General features: G+C 45.3%; 1 protein-coding gene across 2 annotated transcripts in view; it reads left to right on the top strand.

The window, feature by feature from the left end:
- LOC110496609 (adenylyl cyclase-associated protein 2) overlaps positions 1–18,293 on the top strand; it is a 48,676-nt gene that overhangs the window by 10,297 nt on the left and 20,086 nt on the right. For both annotated transcript variants that reach the window (XM_036953360.1, XM_021572603.2), the window contains 3 exons: positions 4,556–4,680; positions 4,894–4,994; positions 8,262–8,339. In XM_036953360.1, the coding sequence (XP_036809255.1) occupies positions 4,566–4,680; positions 4,894–4,994; positions 8,262–8,339 (294 nt within the window). In that variant the 5' untranslated portion in view covers positions 4,556–4,565. The remainder of the gene's footprint in view (positions 1–4,555; positions 4,681–4,893; positions 4,995–8,261; positions 8,340–18,293) is intronic.

Here is an 18,293-nt window from a genome sequence, read left to right as displayed (position 1 = left end):
CACAAGGTGCTACAGAGGGTAGTGCGTAAGGCCCAGTACATCACTGGGGCCAAGCTCCCTGCCATCCAGGACCTCCATACCAGGTGGTGTTAGAGGAAGGCCCTAAAAATAGTAAAAAGCTCCAGCGACCCAAGTCATAGACTGTTTTCTCTGCTACTACACGGCAAGCCGATACACCAAGTCTGGAACCAACAGGACCCTTCAGCTTCTAACCCCAAGCCATAAGACTGCTAAATAGTTAGTTAGTTAAATAGTCCGGGTAGCTATTTGGTTATTTGCATTGACCCTTTTTGTACTAACTTTTTTGACTCATCACATACGCTGCTTTAACTGTTTTTAGTATCTATCCTCTTGCCTAGTCACTTTATTCCTAGTTATATATAAATATCTACCTCAATTTCCACGTACCCCTGCACATCAACTCGGTACTGATACCCCATGTACACTACCGGTCAACAGTTTTAGAACACCTACTCATTCAAGGGTATTTCTTTATTTTTACTATTTTCTACATTGTAGAATAATAGTGAAGACATCAAAACTATGAAATAACATTGAATCATGTAGTAACCAAAAAAAGTGTATAAAATATATTTTATATTTGAGATTCTTCAAATAACCTTTTGCATTGTTGACAGCTTCGCACACTCTTTGTATTCTCTCAACCAGCTTCACCTGGAATGCTTTTCCAATAGTCTTGAAGGAGTTTCCACATATGCTGAGCACTTGTTGGCTGCATTTCCTTCACTCTGCGGTCCGACTCATCCTAAATCATCTCAATTGGGTTGAGTTTGGGGGATTGTGGAGGCCAGGTTGTCTGATGCAGCACTCCATCACTCTCCTTATTTGTCAAATAGCCCTTACACAGCCTGGAGGTGTGTTGTGTCATTGTCCTGTTGAAAAACAAGTGATGGGATGGTGTATCGCTGCAGAATGCTGTGGTAGCCATGCTGGTTAAGTGTGCCTTGAATTTTAAATAAATCACAGACAGTATCATCAGAGCCACCCCCCCCCCCCCCACACACACACACCGTAACACCTCCTCCATGCTTTGCGGTGGGAAATACACATGCAGAGGTCATCCGTTCACCCACACCTCGTCTCACAAAGACACAACAGTTTGAACCAAAAATCTCAAATTTGGACTCCAGACCAAAGGACAGATTTCCACTGGTCTAATGCCCCAAGCAAGTCTCTTCTTATTATTGTTGTCCTTTAGTAGTGGTGTTAGTGGTATCTTTGCAGCAATTTGACCATGAAGGCCTGATTCACACAGTCTCATCTGAACAGTTGATGTTGAGATGTGTCTCTTACTTGAACTCTGTGAAGCATTTATTTGGGCTGCAATTTCTGAGGCTGGTAACTCTAATGAACTTATCCTCTGCAGCAGAGATACCTCTGGGTCTTCCATTCCTGTGGCGGTCCTCATGAGAGCCAGTTTCATCCTAGTGCTTGATGGTTTTTGTGACTGCACTTGAAGAAACTTTCAAAGTTCTTGAAATTTTGCGTATTGACTGACCTTCATGTCTTAAAGTAATGGACTGTTTCTCTTTGATTATTTGACCTGTTCTTGACTAAATATAGACTTGGACTTTTACCAAATAGGGTTATCTTCTGTATACCAACCCTACCTTGTCACAACACAACTGATTGGCTCAAACACATTAAGAAGGAAAGAAATTCCACAAATGTACTTTTAACAAGGCACACCTGTTTAATTGAAAAGCATTCCAGGTGATTACCTCCATGAAGCTGGTTGAGAGAATGCCAAGACTGTGCAAAGCTGGCATCAAGGTGGCTATTTTGAAGGATCTCAAATATAACACATATTTTGACTTGTTTATCAATGTTTTGGTTACTACATGATTCTAGATGTGTTATTTCATAGTTTTGTTGTCTCCACTATTATTCTACAATATAGAAACCCTTGAATGAGTAGGTGTTCTAAACCGTTTGACCGGTAGTGTGTATATAGCCATGTTATCGTTACTCATTGTGTATTTATTATTATTTTATTAATTTGTGTTTTACTTTTCAATTATTTCAATTATTTTTCTCTCTGCATTGTTGGGAAGGGCCAATAAGTAAGCCTTTCACTCTTGTTCTAAACCTGGTGTTTACGAAGCAAATAAAATGTTGTTGATTTGATTGATTGATTGACCAGGCCTGTCTACAGGCCCACTGATGGACATATTAACGCTCTTTGACAGGACCAGCCATGGCTACAGCCCCAGGCTCTTTGATTGGACCAGCCATGGTTACAGCCCCAGGCTCTTTGATTGGACCTGCCATGGTTACAGCCCCAGGCTCTTTGACAGGATCAGCCATGGCTACAGCCCCAGGCTCTTTGATTGGACCAGCCATGGTTACAGCCCCAGGCTCTTTGACAGGATCAGCCATGGTTACAGCCCCAGGCTCTTTGATTGGACCAGCCATGGTTACAGCCCCAGGCTCTTTGATTGGACCAGCCATGGTTACAGCCCCAGGCTCTTTGATTGGACCAGCCATGGTTACAGCCCAAGGGTCTTTGATTGGACCAGCCATGGTTACAGCCCCAGGCTCTTTGATTGAACCATCCATGGTTACAGCCCCAGGCTCTTTGACAGGATCAGCCATGGTTACAGCCCCAGGCTAGTTGGACCAGCCATGGTTACAGCCCCAGGCTCTTTGATTGGACCAGCCATGGTTACAGCCCCAGGCTCTTTGATTGGATCAGCCATGGTTACAGCCCCAGGCTCTTTGACAGGATCAGCCATGGCTACAGCCCCAGGCTCTTTGACAGGATTAGCCATGGTTACAGCCCCAGGCTCTTTGATTGGATCAGCCATGGTTACAGCCCCAGGCTCTTTGACAGGATCAGCCATGGTTACAGCCCCAGGCTCTTTGACAGGATCAGCCATGGTTACAGCCCCAGGCTCTTTGATTGGATCAGCCATGGTTACAGCCCCAGGCTCTTTGACAGGATCAGCCATGGTTACAGCCCCAGGCTCTTTGACAGGATCAGCCATGGTTACAGCCCCAGGCTCTTTGACAGGATCAGCCATGGTTACAGCCCCAGGCTCTTTGACAGGATCAGCCATGGTTACAGCCCCAGGCTCTTTGATTGGACCAGCCATGGTTACAGCCCCAGGCTCTTTGACAGGATCAGCCATGGTTCCAGCCCCAGGCTCTTTGACAGGATCAGCCATGGTTACAGCCCCAGGCTCTTTGACAGGATCAGCCATGGTTATAGCCCCAGGCTCTTTGATTGGACCAGCCATGGTTACAGCCCCAGGCTCTTTGACAGAACCAGCCATGGTTACAGCCCCAGGCTCTTTGATTGGATCAGCCATGGTTACAGCCCCAGGCTCTTTGACAGGATCAGCCATGGCTACAGCCCCAGGCTCTTTGACAGGATTAGCCATGGTTACAGCCCCAGGCTCTTTGACAGAACCAGCCATGGTTACAGCCCCAGGCTCTTTGATTGGAGAAGCCATGGTTACAGCCCCAGGCTCTTTGACAGAACCAGCCATGGTTACAGCCCCAGGCTCTTTGATTGGAGAAGCCATGGTTACAGCCCCAGGCTCTTTGACAGGATCAGCCATGGCTACAGCCCCAGGCTCTTTGACAGGATCAGCCATGGTTCCAGCCCCAGGCTCTTTGACAGGATTAGCCATGGTTACAGCCCCAGGCTCTTTGACAGGATTAGCCATGGTTACAGCCCCAGGCTCTTTGATTGGACCAGCCATGGTTACAGCCCCAGGCTCTTTGACAGGATTAGCCATGGTTACAGCCCCAGGCTCTTTGATTGGACCAGCCATGGTTACAGCCCCAGGCTCTTTGATTGGATCAGCCATGGTTACAGCCCCAGGCTCTTTGACAGGATCAGCCATGGTTACAGCCCCAGGCTCTTTGACAGGATCAGCCATGGTTACAGCCCCAGGCTCTTTGACAGGATCAGCCATGGTTACAGCCCCAGGCTAGTTGGACCAGCCATGGTTACAGCCCCAGGCTCTTTGATTGGACCAGCCATGGTTACAGCCCCAGGCTCTTTGATTGGATCAGCCATGGTTACAGCCCCAGGCTCTTTGACAGGATCAGCCATGGTTACAGCCCCAGGCTCTTTGACAGGATCAGCCATGGTTACAGCCCCAGGCTCTTTGACAGGATCAGCCATGGTTACAGCCCCAGGCTCTTTGATTGGAGAAGCCATGGTTACAGCCCCAGGCTCTTTGACAGAACCAGCCATGGTTACAGCCCCAGGCTCTTTGATTGGAGAAGCCATGGTTACAGCCCCAGGCTCTTTGACAGGATCAGCCATGGTTACAGCCCCAGGCTCTTTGACAGGATCAGCCATGGTTACAGCCCCAGGTTCTTTGACAGAACCAGCCATGGTTACAGCTCAAGTCTCTTTGATTGGACCAGCCATGGTTACAGCTCAAGTCTCTTTGATTGGACCAGCCATGGTTACAGCTCAAGTCTCTTTGATTGGACCAACCATGGTTACAGCTCAAGTCTCTTTGATTGGACCAGCCATGGTTACAGCCCCAGACTGACTTTCTCCACTTCCTTCTAGGGCCGCCACCATGGAAAAATTAGTTCAGAGGCTGGAGCAGGCCGTGATTCGCTTAGAGCAGGTGTCCGTCAACATGCAGGTGTCCAATGGCATGGCCAACGGGGACTGTAACGGGATCAACGGAGGTGAGTAGTAGAATTCTCATGGTCCAGGTTACGACAGCGGTGTTTAGCATTGGCTAGTGAGGCAAAGTAACCAGGAGGTTCAATGTTTAAGGTTCTAGGTTCAACTGGGAACTACTTTATGCAATGAACATTTCTGAACATATAATACTGTATGTAAAAGTAGAGTATAGTCATTGTTTTATCCTGCTTCTTCCTCTCCTCCTGTCTCTACAGGTCTGTCCCAGTGTATGGATGCCTTTGACCTGCTGCTGTTGGGGCCAGTGTCAGAGTACCTGAAGAATAGCAGAGCCATAGGAAACGATGTGGAGAACCATGTGAGTGGTGTGTACGTGCGCGCGTGTGTGTGCGTGTGACTGATTCTCCTTAAGTGTATTTGAGTGGCGTCTTGCAAAGGCTGCAAATGAGAAATGGCTCTGCGCCATTAAGAGCACAAAGTCTTCTCCTCAATCCCCAAATCCCTCAAACGTTCTCACTTACACAAACACACTCACACACACCAGCTGTCTCAGACAGGGGGCTGTCCGCAGCTGCTGTCTTGGTTAACACACTGGTGTTATATTTGGGCTTTATCTGAAAATGTTAGTCTAGAGTAAGTGAAACGAAGCAGTCCCTTTCCCTTTACTAGAATATGTGGACAACTACAAATACCTGGGTGTCTGTCTAGACTGTAAACTCTCCTTCCAGACTCACATTAAGCGTCTCCAATCTAAAAATTAAATCTAGAATCGGCTTCCTATTTCGCAACAAAGCCTCCTTCACTCATGTTGCCAAACATACCCCCGTAAAACGGACTATCCTGCCGATCCTTGACTTCGGCGATGTCATTTACAAAATAGCCTCCAACACTCTACTCAGCAAACTGGATGCAGTCTATCACAGTGCCATCTGTTTTGTCACAAACGCCCCATATACTACCCACCACTGAGACCTGTATGCTCTCGTTGGCTGGCCCTCACTACATATCCATTGCCAAACCCACTGGCTCCAGGTCATCTACAAGTCTTTGCTAGGTAAAGCTCCACCTTATCTCAGCTCACTGGTCACCATAGCAACACCCACCGGTAGCACGCTCCCCAGCAGATATATTTCACTGGTCACCCCCAAAGCCAACACTTCCTTTGGCTGCCTTTCCTTCCAATTCTCTGCTGCCAATGACTGGAACGAATTGCAAAAATCTCTAAGGCTGAAGCCTTGTATCTCCCTCTCTAAGTTTAATCTGTCAGAGCAGCTTACTGTACCTGTACACAGCCGATGTGTAAATAGCACACCCTACCTCATCCCCATATTATTACTTGCTCTTGCTCTTGCTCTTTTGCACGCCAGTGTCTCTACTTGCACATCATCATCTGCACATCTATCACTCCAGTATTAATGATCAATTATTTTGCCTCTATGGCCTATTTGTTACCTACATCTCCCGACTCTTCTACATTTGCACACACTGTACATATATTTTTCTATTTTTCTTTTCTATTGTGTTATTGACTGCACGTTTGTTTATGTGTAACTCTGTGTTGTTGTTTTTGTCACACTGCTTTGCTTTATCTTGGCCAGGTTGCAGTTGTAAATGAGAACTTGTTCTCAACTGGTCTGCCTGGTTAAATAAAGGTAAAATAAAAATAAAACGGACAGAAACTCAAAGTATGTGATATTTGTAACAGAGTAGGCGCTGAGAATACACAAAAAAGATCATTAGGATTTGAATTGAGTTGAGTTTTATTTAAGGTACTATGGCAGCTACAAGCTGAACAGCATTAGCACATTCCATAGCACATACCAGGAAACACAGTTAAACACAGTTAAATCAATAAACTGAGAGACAAGAACATCTAAAAGTAAAGAAAGGGAGTTGAAGGAAAGAACGGATCACCACAGAATGATATAAATAAATAAATATGAAACTAAGAAAGTCACCTACCCTGTTCTCACAGGCTACTATTCTACTTCTACTCTGTTCTCACACTCTACTATTCTACTTCTACTCTGTTCTCACAGGATGCTATTCTACTTATACTCTGTTCTCACAGGCTACTATTCTACTTCTACTCTCTCTGTTCTCACACTCTACTATTCTACATCTACTCTGTTCTCACACTCTACTATTCTACTTCTACTCTGTTCTCACAGGCTACTATTCTACTTCTACTCTGTTCTCACACTCTACTATTCTACTTCTACTCTGTTCTCACAGGCTGCTATTCTACTTCTACTCTGTTCTCACAGGCTACTATTCTACTTCTACTCTGTTCTCACAGGCTACTATTCTACTTCCATTGAGAGAAACTCTGTGTGTAACTTTAATTCATGATACTGTATATCAGGGTTCCACGGGTGATTTTATTTGCCCTCCCAAGTTTTCTGAGCAAAATGTTATTGTTGGACATAAAAGACTGTAAAAACACCATCAAATCTGTTTCAAAGTATATACCCACGTATAATAGAGAGACATGTGATCGAATCCAAATGTAAGCTAGGTTTAAAATATTATATATGTTCTTGTTGTGGTCAATTTGAAGTCTACAGATTATTTGTCATTATGTACCGGTCCCCTGACCATCCGCTCAAGAAAAAATTGTCCCGCGGCGGAATCTAGTTGATGATCCCTGATGTATATGTTGTCACCCAGCCAACTCTAACGTCACTAACATGTAATAGTAATTTCTCTCTAACACAGTGAGATTCTCTCTAGATCTACCAGTGACCATAGGGATGGATGAATGTTGAGCACTTAGTGACCACTTCACTTCCCTGCCAGCTGTCTGTTATTGGGACTAGTTTTATAAAAAGACATGGAGGATTCCCCTTGTTTTATCTCTTATAGGTCTGCCTGGCTTGGGAGCTGGCCAGGGAAAACCACCAGAGCTGGGAAGAGGAAGAGTGATTTAAATGACAGTCTGTTTCCTGTTCCCTACAAAGCCAATGGCGGGAGTGTGTTTGAACTTTAACCCTGAGTTCCAATATTAAACTGCAACACAAGCACCTTTTCCTCCCTGATGTCAGGCCGTTTTCCACAAAGAGATGGGGCGTAGTTTGTGGCTAGTAATCATGTTGGCAACCACTTTGATGAATTCTCTTTTGACTCCCAAAATAGAGCACACATGTTTTTTTTACCTTTATTCATACCAGGCACTGACAGGATGTCCAATTTGAAAAAATCCCTTTCTCAAGGGAGACATGATTACCAATGGGAATGAAATAACTGAGTACGTGTTAAAGCAGAATGACAGAGAAATAGACCCAATCTGTGGTGAAAATGGGACTGGGGGACAGGGCGAGGATATTCCTTCACAGGTCTTTCCCTCGTAAGACAACATTCACTGAATCTCCTTCTCCCATCACAGTGAAGGAGGGAAGAGGAGGAGGGGGTATTTGGGTTAGAGGTAGGGGTTTTTATGTTAGGAAAGCTCCTTTTATGGGTTCCTCTGGAGGTCTTTTCTCAAACATGGGACATGCCTCATGGGACCTGACTAATGCAGAGTTTTATATCAGCATGATGCAGTGCAGGTTTCGTTAGAGAGGGAAATGTGGCTTATAATGCCCTCAGATTTGGCCTTTTAACCTTTTCCCGCTGTGCTTGACAGGCGGAGATGGTGAACAACGCTCTACAGCTTCAGAGAAGCTTCCTCAAAATGGCCACCACACACCAGGAGCCTGCTCAGGTAAGGATGATATGTGCAATGGCTTGGAGGACTGTTCTGAATGCAAATACTCAAATCAAATCAAATTTTATTCTTCACAAACACATGGTTAGCAGATGTTAATGCGAGTGTATCGAAATGCTTGTGCTTCTAGTTCTGACAGTGCAGTAATATCTAACAAGTTATCTAGGAATTCCACAACAACTACCTTATACACGCAATGTAAAGGGATGGACTAAGAATATGTACATAAAAATATATTATTGAGCGATGGCCGAGCAGCATTGGCAAGATGCAATAGATGGTACAGTATATACATATGAGATGAGTATGTAAGATATGTAAACATTATTAAAGTGGCATTATTTAAAGTGACTAGTCATCCATTTATTAAAGTGGCCAATGATTGAGTCTGTATGTAGACAGCAGCCTCTCTGTGTTGGTGATGGCTGTTTAACAGTAAAATGGCCTTGAGATAGAAGCTGTTTTTCAGTCTCTCGGTCTCAGCTTTGATGCATCTGTACTGACCTCGCCTTCTGGATGGTAGCGATGTGAACAGGCAGTGGCTCGGGTGGTTGTTGTCCTTGATGATCTTTTTGGCCTTCCTGTGACATTGGGTGCTGCAGGTGTCCTGGAGGGCAGGTAGATTGCCCCTGCTGATATATTGTGTAGACCGCACCACCCTCTGGAGAGCCTTGCGGTTTCTGGCGGTGCAGTTGCCGTACCAGGCGGTGATACAGCCCGACAGGATGCTCTCAATTTTTGTGCATCTGTAAAAGTTTGAGGGTTTTAGGTGACAAGCCACATTTATTCAACCTCCTGACAGTGCAATAATATCTAACAAGTAATCTAACAATTCCCCAACAACTACCTAATACACACAAATCTAAAGGGGTGAATGAGAATATGTAAGTATATGGATGAGCAATGGCCGAGGGGCATAGGCAAGGTGCAATAGATGGTATAAAATACAGTATATAGATGTGATATGAGTAATGTAAGATATGTCAACATTTATTAAAGTGGCAGTATTTAGAGTGCATTGTATAAAGTGACTAGTGATCCATTTATTAAAACCTCTTACTGCTACCCCCCTACTGTTTTTCAATTTCCGCCTGAAGACATACCCAAATCTAACTGCCTGTAGCTCAGGCCCAGGACCAAGGATATGCAGAATATAACACAATAGATCTGGTTTAGATAATACAATGAAAAAACCATAAGTTTTTTCATTTTTATTGTTGGATCATCATCTTTAAAATGAACAAGACAAAACAAACATTCAGATAGGATGATGGGGACAATTTCAGTGAAAAACATAATAGAGCAACAGTACTTGTGCAAAGTTTCAGAATGATAACTTCCAAAATGAGTGTGCTACATGACATTTATCATGAAGTCACCCAGGTGTCCCACAGAAGTAGCCCAAATGTACCCAAGTGGCCAAATTGGTGAAGTTATAAATTTTGAATGGAATCATTTTGAATTTTGAATTCAACACCATAGTATCGCCCATTTCAGTATTGCCCATTTCAGTATCGCCCATTTCAGTATCACTCATTTCAGTATTGCCCTTTTCAGTATCGGCCATTTCAGGAACACCTTTTCCAGAGTTCTAGTGGCAGACCTTTCCTCTCTGTGTTTCCCTGTGCTGCTGGGCCAGTGGGCAGCCATGCGGTGCCCCGGAGCTCTGTTCACATAGGATTACCCCTTTTAAAAAAGAACGCTAATACAACACATTCCCAATGCATTCATGTATGGGGAAGGGAGGGGGGAAAAGGGGGGGGGTATGGAGAGGAAGAGGGGTTAACCTGTTATCATCCCGTCAGCCTTCAGTTTGTATTGAACCAGGCGGGAGCTCAGAGCTGTACAGGAAGTGTTTAACTCCTATCTCGCAGGTCATTGGTCAAGTGGCAGTGAGAGAGAATTCACCAATTGTCTGATAAACAAACAAGGAAGAAGGGTTTAAACGGAGGGAGGGAAGGGAGAGTAAGGGAATAAGAGATAGTGGAGGAAGAGAGGAAAGAAGGGGAGGGGAGAGGAATGACATGTCCTGTATCTTTACTGTAGCCTGTAGAGACTGTAGGCTGTGGAGAGACTGTAGGCTGTGGAGAGACTGTAGGCTGTAGAGAGCCTGTAGCCTGGAGAGACTGTAGCCTGTAGAGACTGTAGCCTGTAGAGACTGTAGCCTGTAGAGAGCCTGTAGAGACTATAGCCTGTAGAGACTGTAGCCTGTAGAGAGCCTGTAGAGCAGGGGTGTCAAAGTCAAATGGACGGAGGGCCAAATAAAAAAATCAGCTACAAGACGAGGGCCGGACTGTTCGAATGTTCATTGAAAAATTTTTAAATGACGCATATAGTCTAGTGAACCTAATTGAACCTACTGAAAACCTAACAAATATATTACAATATGATCAGATAAATAAAGCAATATTTTCTTATGGCTCTGTCAGTAATCTTTAATTTTCAACAGACACAAAAGACAAATTTCCTTTATATAAATATCCCCATAACATGAACATTAAATGAAAGAAACCGGTATTCAAGGCACCATCAGTAGACTATATTTTCTATTTTAGCAAAAGTGGGCTAAATTTACTTCAAAGAAAAAACAATAATAGCAATTTTCTATCATCCACTCAACTGAAATATTTTTAAAATATAATTGGATTGAAATACAAAAAAATAAAGTGCAAAAATCTATTAATCAAAAACAACACTTTGTTTAAGGAGAAGTAACATGCAGTGAAAACAAATATTAAATTTTAACTTTTAAACTTGAACTGAGTAAAAACTCTAAATATGTGATTGCACAGTAATGTTCACTTGTTTGAGGTTGAGGGTGATACTTGGTGGTGTCCCATCTTTTCCACAAGTTCATCAATGTTCGGGGTAAGGCTCTGAGCTGAAGAAATCCTCAGAATTGAGTGGAGGTGTTCAGCAGTAAGTCGACTTCTGTGTGATGTTTTGTTCAGGTTCATCAAAGAAAACAGTTGTTCACACAGGTATGTGCTGCCAAACATAGACAACGTTTGAGCAGCCTGGATGCGCAGCTGGGGCATTGTGCCGGGGAGGAAACGGGCGAACTCCGCAGCACCCACTGCCGCATATTTTGCCCTCAGTGCATCATTGCATTGGAGGTCAATCAACTCCATTTGGAGGTTTGGTGGTGAGCTTTCCACGTCAACAGCAAATGGGTTACCGAGCAGTTCCAACCTGCTTTTTTGTGCTTCAAAGTCAGCAAATCGGCGTCGAAAGTCAGCGGCAAGCATACCTATTTTATCAGCCAACTGTGTGCTCGGGAACGCACTGGTAGAGAGCTTCTCTTTCATGGTCTGGCAGCTGGGAAAGTGGCTCAAATTTTCTTTCCGCATCTGCGTCTCCCACAGAGTCAGTTTGGTTTTAAATGCCTTCACTGTACTGTACATATCAGAGATGACACGATCCCGACCCTGCAGCTGCAAGTTTATTGCATTCAGATGACTCGTAATGTCACACAGAAAAGCCATTTCACACAAACATTTCGTCTCGGAGTTGTGTTGTGTCTTTCCCTTTGCTGTCCAAGAACAGACAAATCTCCTCACGAAGCTCGAAACATCTTTGAAGCACCTTTCCCTGGCTTAGCCATCGCACCTCTGTGTGATAAGGCAAATCACCATGCTCCGTTTCTAACTCCGTCAGAAATGCCTTGAACTGGCGGTGATTCAAACCTTTGGCTCTGATAAAGTTAACTGTGCGCGTGATGATGCTCATTACATGCTCCATTTTCAAGGCTTTACCGCACAACGCTTCCTGGTGTATGATACAATGATAAGCTGTCAGCTCACCTGTCGCGTTTTCCTCTTGCATCTTTTCCCGTATCTTCGCCACCAGTCCGCTCCTGTGTCCACACATCGCAGGTGCTCCGTCGGTTGTCAAACCCACAAGTTTTTCCCAAGGCAGCTCCATCTCATTTACACATCTTGACACCTCTTCATACAAATCATGCCCCGTAGTTGTGCCATGCATAGGACGTAAAGCCAAAAACTCCTCTGTCACGCTTAGGTTGGAGTCCACTCCGCGGATGAAAATTGACAACTGGGCAATGTCAGAAATGTCGGTGCTCTCATCCACAGCCAAGGAATATGCAATAAAATCTTTTCCCTTTTTCACAAGCTGCTCTTTTAGATTGATGGACAACTGGTCTACTCTCTCGGCAATGGTGTTTCTGCTCAGACTCACATTTAAAAAGAGTTGCCTTTTTTCTGGGCAAACTTCGTCACAAACTTTAATCATGCAGTTTTTGATGAAATCCCCCTCCGTAAATGGCCGGGCTGATTTAGCGATCTCTTCTGCCAAAATAAAACTGGCCTTGACAGTTGCGTCCGCGTGTGTGTCCGCGTGTTTCGTTTCATAATGTCGTCTCAGATTATACTCTTTCAGTACCGCCACACTTTCTCCACACAGAAGACACACAGGTTTTCCAGCTACCTTCGTGAACATATACTCCGACTCCCACCTTGTTTGAAACCCCCGGTTCTCAGTATCCACCTTCCGTTTTGCCATTTTTGATGGGTATCTGAAAGTTAATTTTACTGTGATGCTGACGACTGCTGTGCCAATAAATATTGAAATGAAGCAGCCTACTGCTCGGTGCGTCACCTTTGCATTGTGGGAAATGTAGTATTGGTGCGTGTAAAAGATCTGCGGGCTGCCGGCTTGCTGCGGGCCGGTTCTAATAATAAATCAAGATCATCCCAGGGGCCGTAAAAAACCTTCTTGCGGGCCGGATGTGGCCCGCGGGCCTTGACTCTGACATATGTGCTGTAGAGAGTCTGTAGCCTGTAGAGACTGTAGCCTGTAGAGACTGTAGCCTGCAGAGACTGTAGCCTGTAGAGAGCCTGTAGAGAGACTGTAGCCTGTAGAGACTTTAGCATGTAGAGGCTGTAGCCTGTAGAGAGCCTGTAGCCTGTAGAGAGCCTGTAGCCTGTAGAGAGACTGTAGCCTGTAGAGAGACTGTAGCCTGTAGAGACTGTAGCCTGTAGAGACTGTAGCCTGTAGAGAGTGTAGCCTGTAGAGAGACTGTAGCCTGTAGAGAGACTGTAGCCTGTAGAGAGACTGTAGCCTGTAGAGAGACTGTAGCCTGTAGAGAGACTGTAGCCTGTAGAGAGACTGTAGCCTGTAGAGAGACTGTAGCCTGTAGAGAGACTGTTGCCTGTAGAGAGACTGTAGCCTGTAGAGAGACTGTAGCCTGTAGAGAGACTGTAGCCTGTAGAGAGACTGTAGCCTGTAGAGAGACTGTAGCCTGTAGAGAGACTGTAGCCTGGAGAGAGACTGTAGCCTGTAGAGAGCCTGTAGCCTGTAAGTAGCCTGTAGAGAGCCTGTAGCCTGTAGAGAGCCTGTAGCCTGGAGAGAGCCTGTAGCCTGTTGCCTGTAGAGACTGTAGCCTGTAGAGAGCCTGTTGCCTGTAGAGACTGTAGCCTGTAGAGAGCCTGTAGCCTGTAGAGACTGTATCCTGTAGAGCCTGTAGCCTGTAGAGCCTGTAGACTGTAGCCTGTAGAGAGCCTGTAGCCTGTAGAGAGCCTGTAGCCTGTAGAGAGCCGGTAGAGATCCTGTAGATACACTGTAGCCTGTTGAGATGTTGGATGGGGCGTTCCTGCACAGTTATTTTTAGGTCTCTCCAGAGATGTTCGATGGGGTTCAAGTCTGGGCTCTGGCTGGACCACTCAAGGACATTCAGAGACTTGTCCCGAAGCCACTCCTGCGTTGTCTTGGCTGTGTGCTTAGGGTCGTTGTCCTGTTGGAAGGTGAACCTTCGCCTCAATCTGAGGTCCTGAGCGATCTGGAGCAGGTTTTCATCAAGGATCTCTCTGTAGTTTCCTCCGTTCATCTTTGCCTCGATCCTGACTCGTCTCCCAGTCCCTGCCGCTGAAAAACATCCCTGCAGCATGATGCTGCCACCACCATGCTTTACCGTAGGGATGGTGCCAGGTTTCCTCCAGACGTGACACGTGGCATTCAGGCCAACGAGTTCAATCTTGGTTTCATCAGAACAGATCATCTGGTTTCTCAGGGTCTGAGAGTCCTTTTGGTGCCTTTTTGCAAACTCCAAGTGGGCTGTCATGGGCGTTTTACTGAGGAGTGGCTTCCGTCTGGCCACTCTACCATAAAGGCCTGATTGGTGGAGTGCTGCGGAGATGGTTGTCTTTCTGGAAGGTTCTCCCATCTCCACAGAGGAACTCTAGAGCTCTGTCAGAGTGACCATCAAGTTCTTGTTCACCTCCCTGACCAAGGTCCTTCTCCACCGATTGCTCAGTTTGGCCAGGCGGGCAGCTCTAGGAAGAGTCTTGGTGGTTCCAAACTTCTTCCATTTAAGAATGATGGAGGCCACTGTGTTCTTGTGAACCTTCAATACTGCAGACATATTTTGGTACCCTTCCCCAGATCTGTGCCTCGACACAATCCTGTCTCAGAGCTCTACGGACAATTCCTTCGACCTCGTGGCTTGGTTTTTGCTCTGACACTGTCAACTGTGGGACCTTATATATACAGGTGTGTGCCTTTCCAAATCATGTCAAATCAATTTTCCACAAGTGGACTCCAATCAAGTTGTAGAAACATCTCAAGGATGGTCAATGGGAACAGGATGCACCTGAGCTCAATTTCGAGTCACCTAGCAAAGGGTCTGAATACTTATGTAAAAAAGGTATTTCAGTTTTTTTTAAATAAATGTGCAAACATTTCTAAAAACCTGTTTTCACTTTGTCGTTATGGGGTATTGTGTGTAGATTGCTGAGAATAATGTTTTATTTAATCAATTTTAGAATAAGGCTGTAACGTAACAAAATGTTGAAAAAGTCAAGGGGTCAGAATAGTTTCTGAAGGCACAGTAGTTTTATAAGTAGTTTTATATTAACCTCAATCATGGCCTTTGTCTTCCATTTGGAGCAGCCTTTGGTGGAACAGGGATTGTGACCCTGTACATCTCTCCCATAGGGACCCCAGAGCCGCCGGTAAACCTCTGGCTTTTCTCTCCGCCGCTCCGGCCCGGAGTTGTGCTCTGTGGCTTTTTATGGGCATGTTCTATATTTGAGCTGCTCCTGCTCCTCTGTGTGTGTGTGTGTGTGTGTGTGTGTGTGTGTGTGTGTGTGTGTGCGTGCGTGTGTGTGTGAAGCTGGGCTCACGTGAGGCTTTTCACTCTGTGTCTGTGTGTGTGTGTCTCACGCTATAGCTGTCTCGCCTCGACAGCCCTCTGCGCTTCTGTGAGGCTTTACACTGTAGAATCACACTGTTGGTTTCTCCTTGGTCACTTTCCACTGGGAGCTTTGATCTCATGTTTTGCATTATAACTCATAGCCTGGTCGTTATAGCTCATAGTCTGGTCATTATAGCTCAGACGTGGCCAGTCAGTGAATATCAACATAGTGGACGCCAAGCCATGGTATCAGATAGTGTGCTTGTACGGTACAGATCAAATAACTTGATGCTGCTCTTTGTTCCTTTTTTTCTCTTCTACTTTCTCTCTCCCTCTCTCTCTACCGTCTCTCTCCCTGTCTTTGTCTAACTCTCTCTACCATCTCTCTCCCTGTCTTTGTCTAACTCTCTCTACCGTCTCTCTCCCTGTCTTTGTCTAACTCTCTCTACCGTCTTTCTGTCTAACTCTCTCTACCATCTCTCTCCCTGTCTTTGTCTAACTCTCTCTACCGTCTCTCTGTCTAACACTCTCTACCATCTCTCTCCCTGTCTTTCTGTCTAACTCTCTCTACCGTCTCTCTGTCTAACTCTCTCTACCATCTTTCTCCATGTCTTTGTCTAACTCTCTCTACCGTCTCTCTCCATGTCTTTGTCTAACTCTCTCTACCATCTCTCTCCCTGTCTTTCTGTCTCTCTCTACCGTCTCTCTCCGTCTTTGTCTAACTCTCTCTACCATCTCTCTCCCTGTCTTTCTGTCTAACTCTCTCTACCGTCTCTCTGTCTAACTCTCTCTACCGTCTCTCTCCCTGTCTTTCTGTCTAACTCTCTCTACCGTCTCTCTCCCTGTCTTTCTGTCTAACTCTCTCTACCGTCTCTCTCCCTGTCTTTCTGTCTAACTCTCTGTCTCTCTCCCTGTCTTTCTGTCTAACTCTCTCTACCGTCTCTCTCCCTGTCTTTCTGTCTAACTCTCTCTACCGTCTCTCTCCCTGTCTTTGTCTAACTCTCTCTACCGTCTCTCTGTCTTTCTGTCTAACTCTCTCTACCGTCTCTCTCCCTCTCTTTCTAACTCTCTACTGTCTCTCTCCCTCTCTTTCTAACTCTCTCTACCGTCTCTCTACCGTCTCTCTCTCATTACACATTCTTTCTCAGTGAATGGTGTGTAATGTAGGCCCCTGACCCACTCATAGCCTGGAGATATCCTGGCTATTTATGTCTCTCTTCATTGGAAGTGGAGGATGATTGAGAGGGGGGTATTTGGGGCTCCTGTCTTACCAATGTGGCTGAAATAAAAGATTTGGGCCATCAGATACCCCTGGTACAGTAACTGAAAGAGTTGAGGGGAGGGAGGGAGGAAGATCTTTAGCCTGAAAGATATGTACAACTCACAGATTAATCGTCACTAGGCCCAGGAGATCATCATCACAGATAAATTGGTCATAGCATCACTTTATCTCAGTGGGTATTTCCTCCATTTCATGGAGAAGTTGTTTTCTTTTAAGGATGCTCTAGCAGGCGAATTATTTTCGATGGGATCTGGAGAGAGTGAAAGTAAGACAGTCGAGGTTGGTCCTCCCTATGAAAGGACTGTCTATCTCATGTTATGAAAATCATGTGCATCTGATTTGGGCAAGAATTTGCTAAAAAAAAAATAGTTATCTCTTTCTGTCTCTCCCTCTGACACACAAGGAGAAACTGTAGTATGTAAATTGCAGCAAACTATGTCGGAGTGTATAAGATTCTTATTCAAATCAAACCGATACACTTAGGAATAGAGCTGTATAGTACTTCTGACCATTTCATCCTCTCCACACCTGTAAACATTTTCTAGGAGAGGCTCTCTTTGAGGATTTAAGCCACTGATTGGATGACCTAAGAAAGTAGTTCCCAACTCCAGACCTTGAGTACCCCCAACAGTACGCATTTTTATTGTAGTCACAGACAAGCACACCTGATTCAACTTGTCAATTAATAATCAGGCCCTCAATGAGTTGAATCAAGCATGATTGTCCGGGGATACAACAAAAATGTGTGCTGTTCAAGTCCAGGCTCTAGCTGGGCCACTCAAGGACATTCAGAGACTTGTCCCAAAGCCACTCCTGCGTTGTCTTGGCTGTGTGCTTAGGGTCATTATCCTGTTGGAAGGTGAACCTTCGCGCTAGTCTGAAGTCCTGAGCGCTCTGGAGCTTGTTTTCATCAAGGATCTCTCTGTACTTTGCTCCGTTCATCTTTCTCTCTCCTGATTAGTCTCCCAGTCCCTGCCACTGAAAAACATCCACACAGCATGATGCTGCCACCACCACCATGCTTCATTCTAGGGAATGTGCCAGGGTTCCTTCAGATGTGATGCTTGGCATTCAGGCCAAAGAGTTCAATATTGGTTTCATCAGACCAGAGAATCATGTTTCTCATAATTTGACAGTCCTTAACGGTGCTTTTTGGCAAATTCCAAGCGGGCTGTTGTGCCTTTTACTGAGGAGTGGCTTCCATCTGGCCACTCTACCATAAAGGCCTGATTGATAGAGTGCTGCAGAGATTGCTGTTCTTCTTGAAGGTTCTCCCATCTCCACAGAGGAACTCTGGAGCTCTGTCAGAGTGACCATTGGGTTCTTGGTCACCTCTTTGACCAAGGCCCTTCTCCCCCGATTGCTCAGTTTGGCCGGGCGGCCAGCTCTAGGAAGAGTCTTGGTGCTTCTTAACTTCTTCCATTTAAGAATGATGGAGGCCACTGTGTTCTTGGGGACCTTCAATGCTGCAGACATTTTTTGGTACCCTTTCCCAGATTTGTGCCTTGACACAATCCTG

Source organism: Oncorhynchus mykiss, chromosome 18, assembly GCF_013265735.2.
Source record: "Oncorhynchus mykiss isolate Arlee chromosome 18, USDA_OmykA_1.1, whole genome shotgun sequence".
Classification (NCBI taxonomy): domain Eukaryota; kingdom Metazoa; phylum Chordata; class Actinopteri; order Salmoniformes; family Salmonidae; genus Oncorhynchus; species Oncorhynchus mykiss.
Note: the sequence above shows the minus strand (reverse complement) of the source record. Positions and strands in the feature narration are given on the sequence as shown.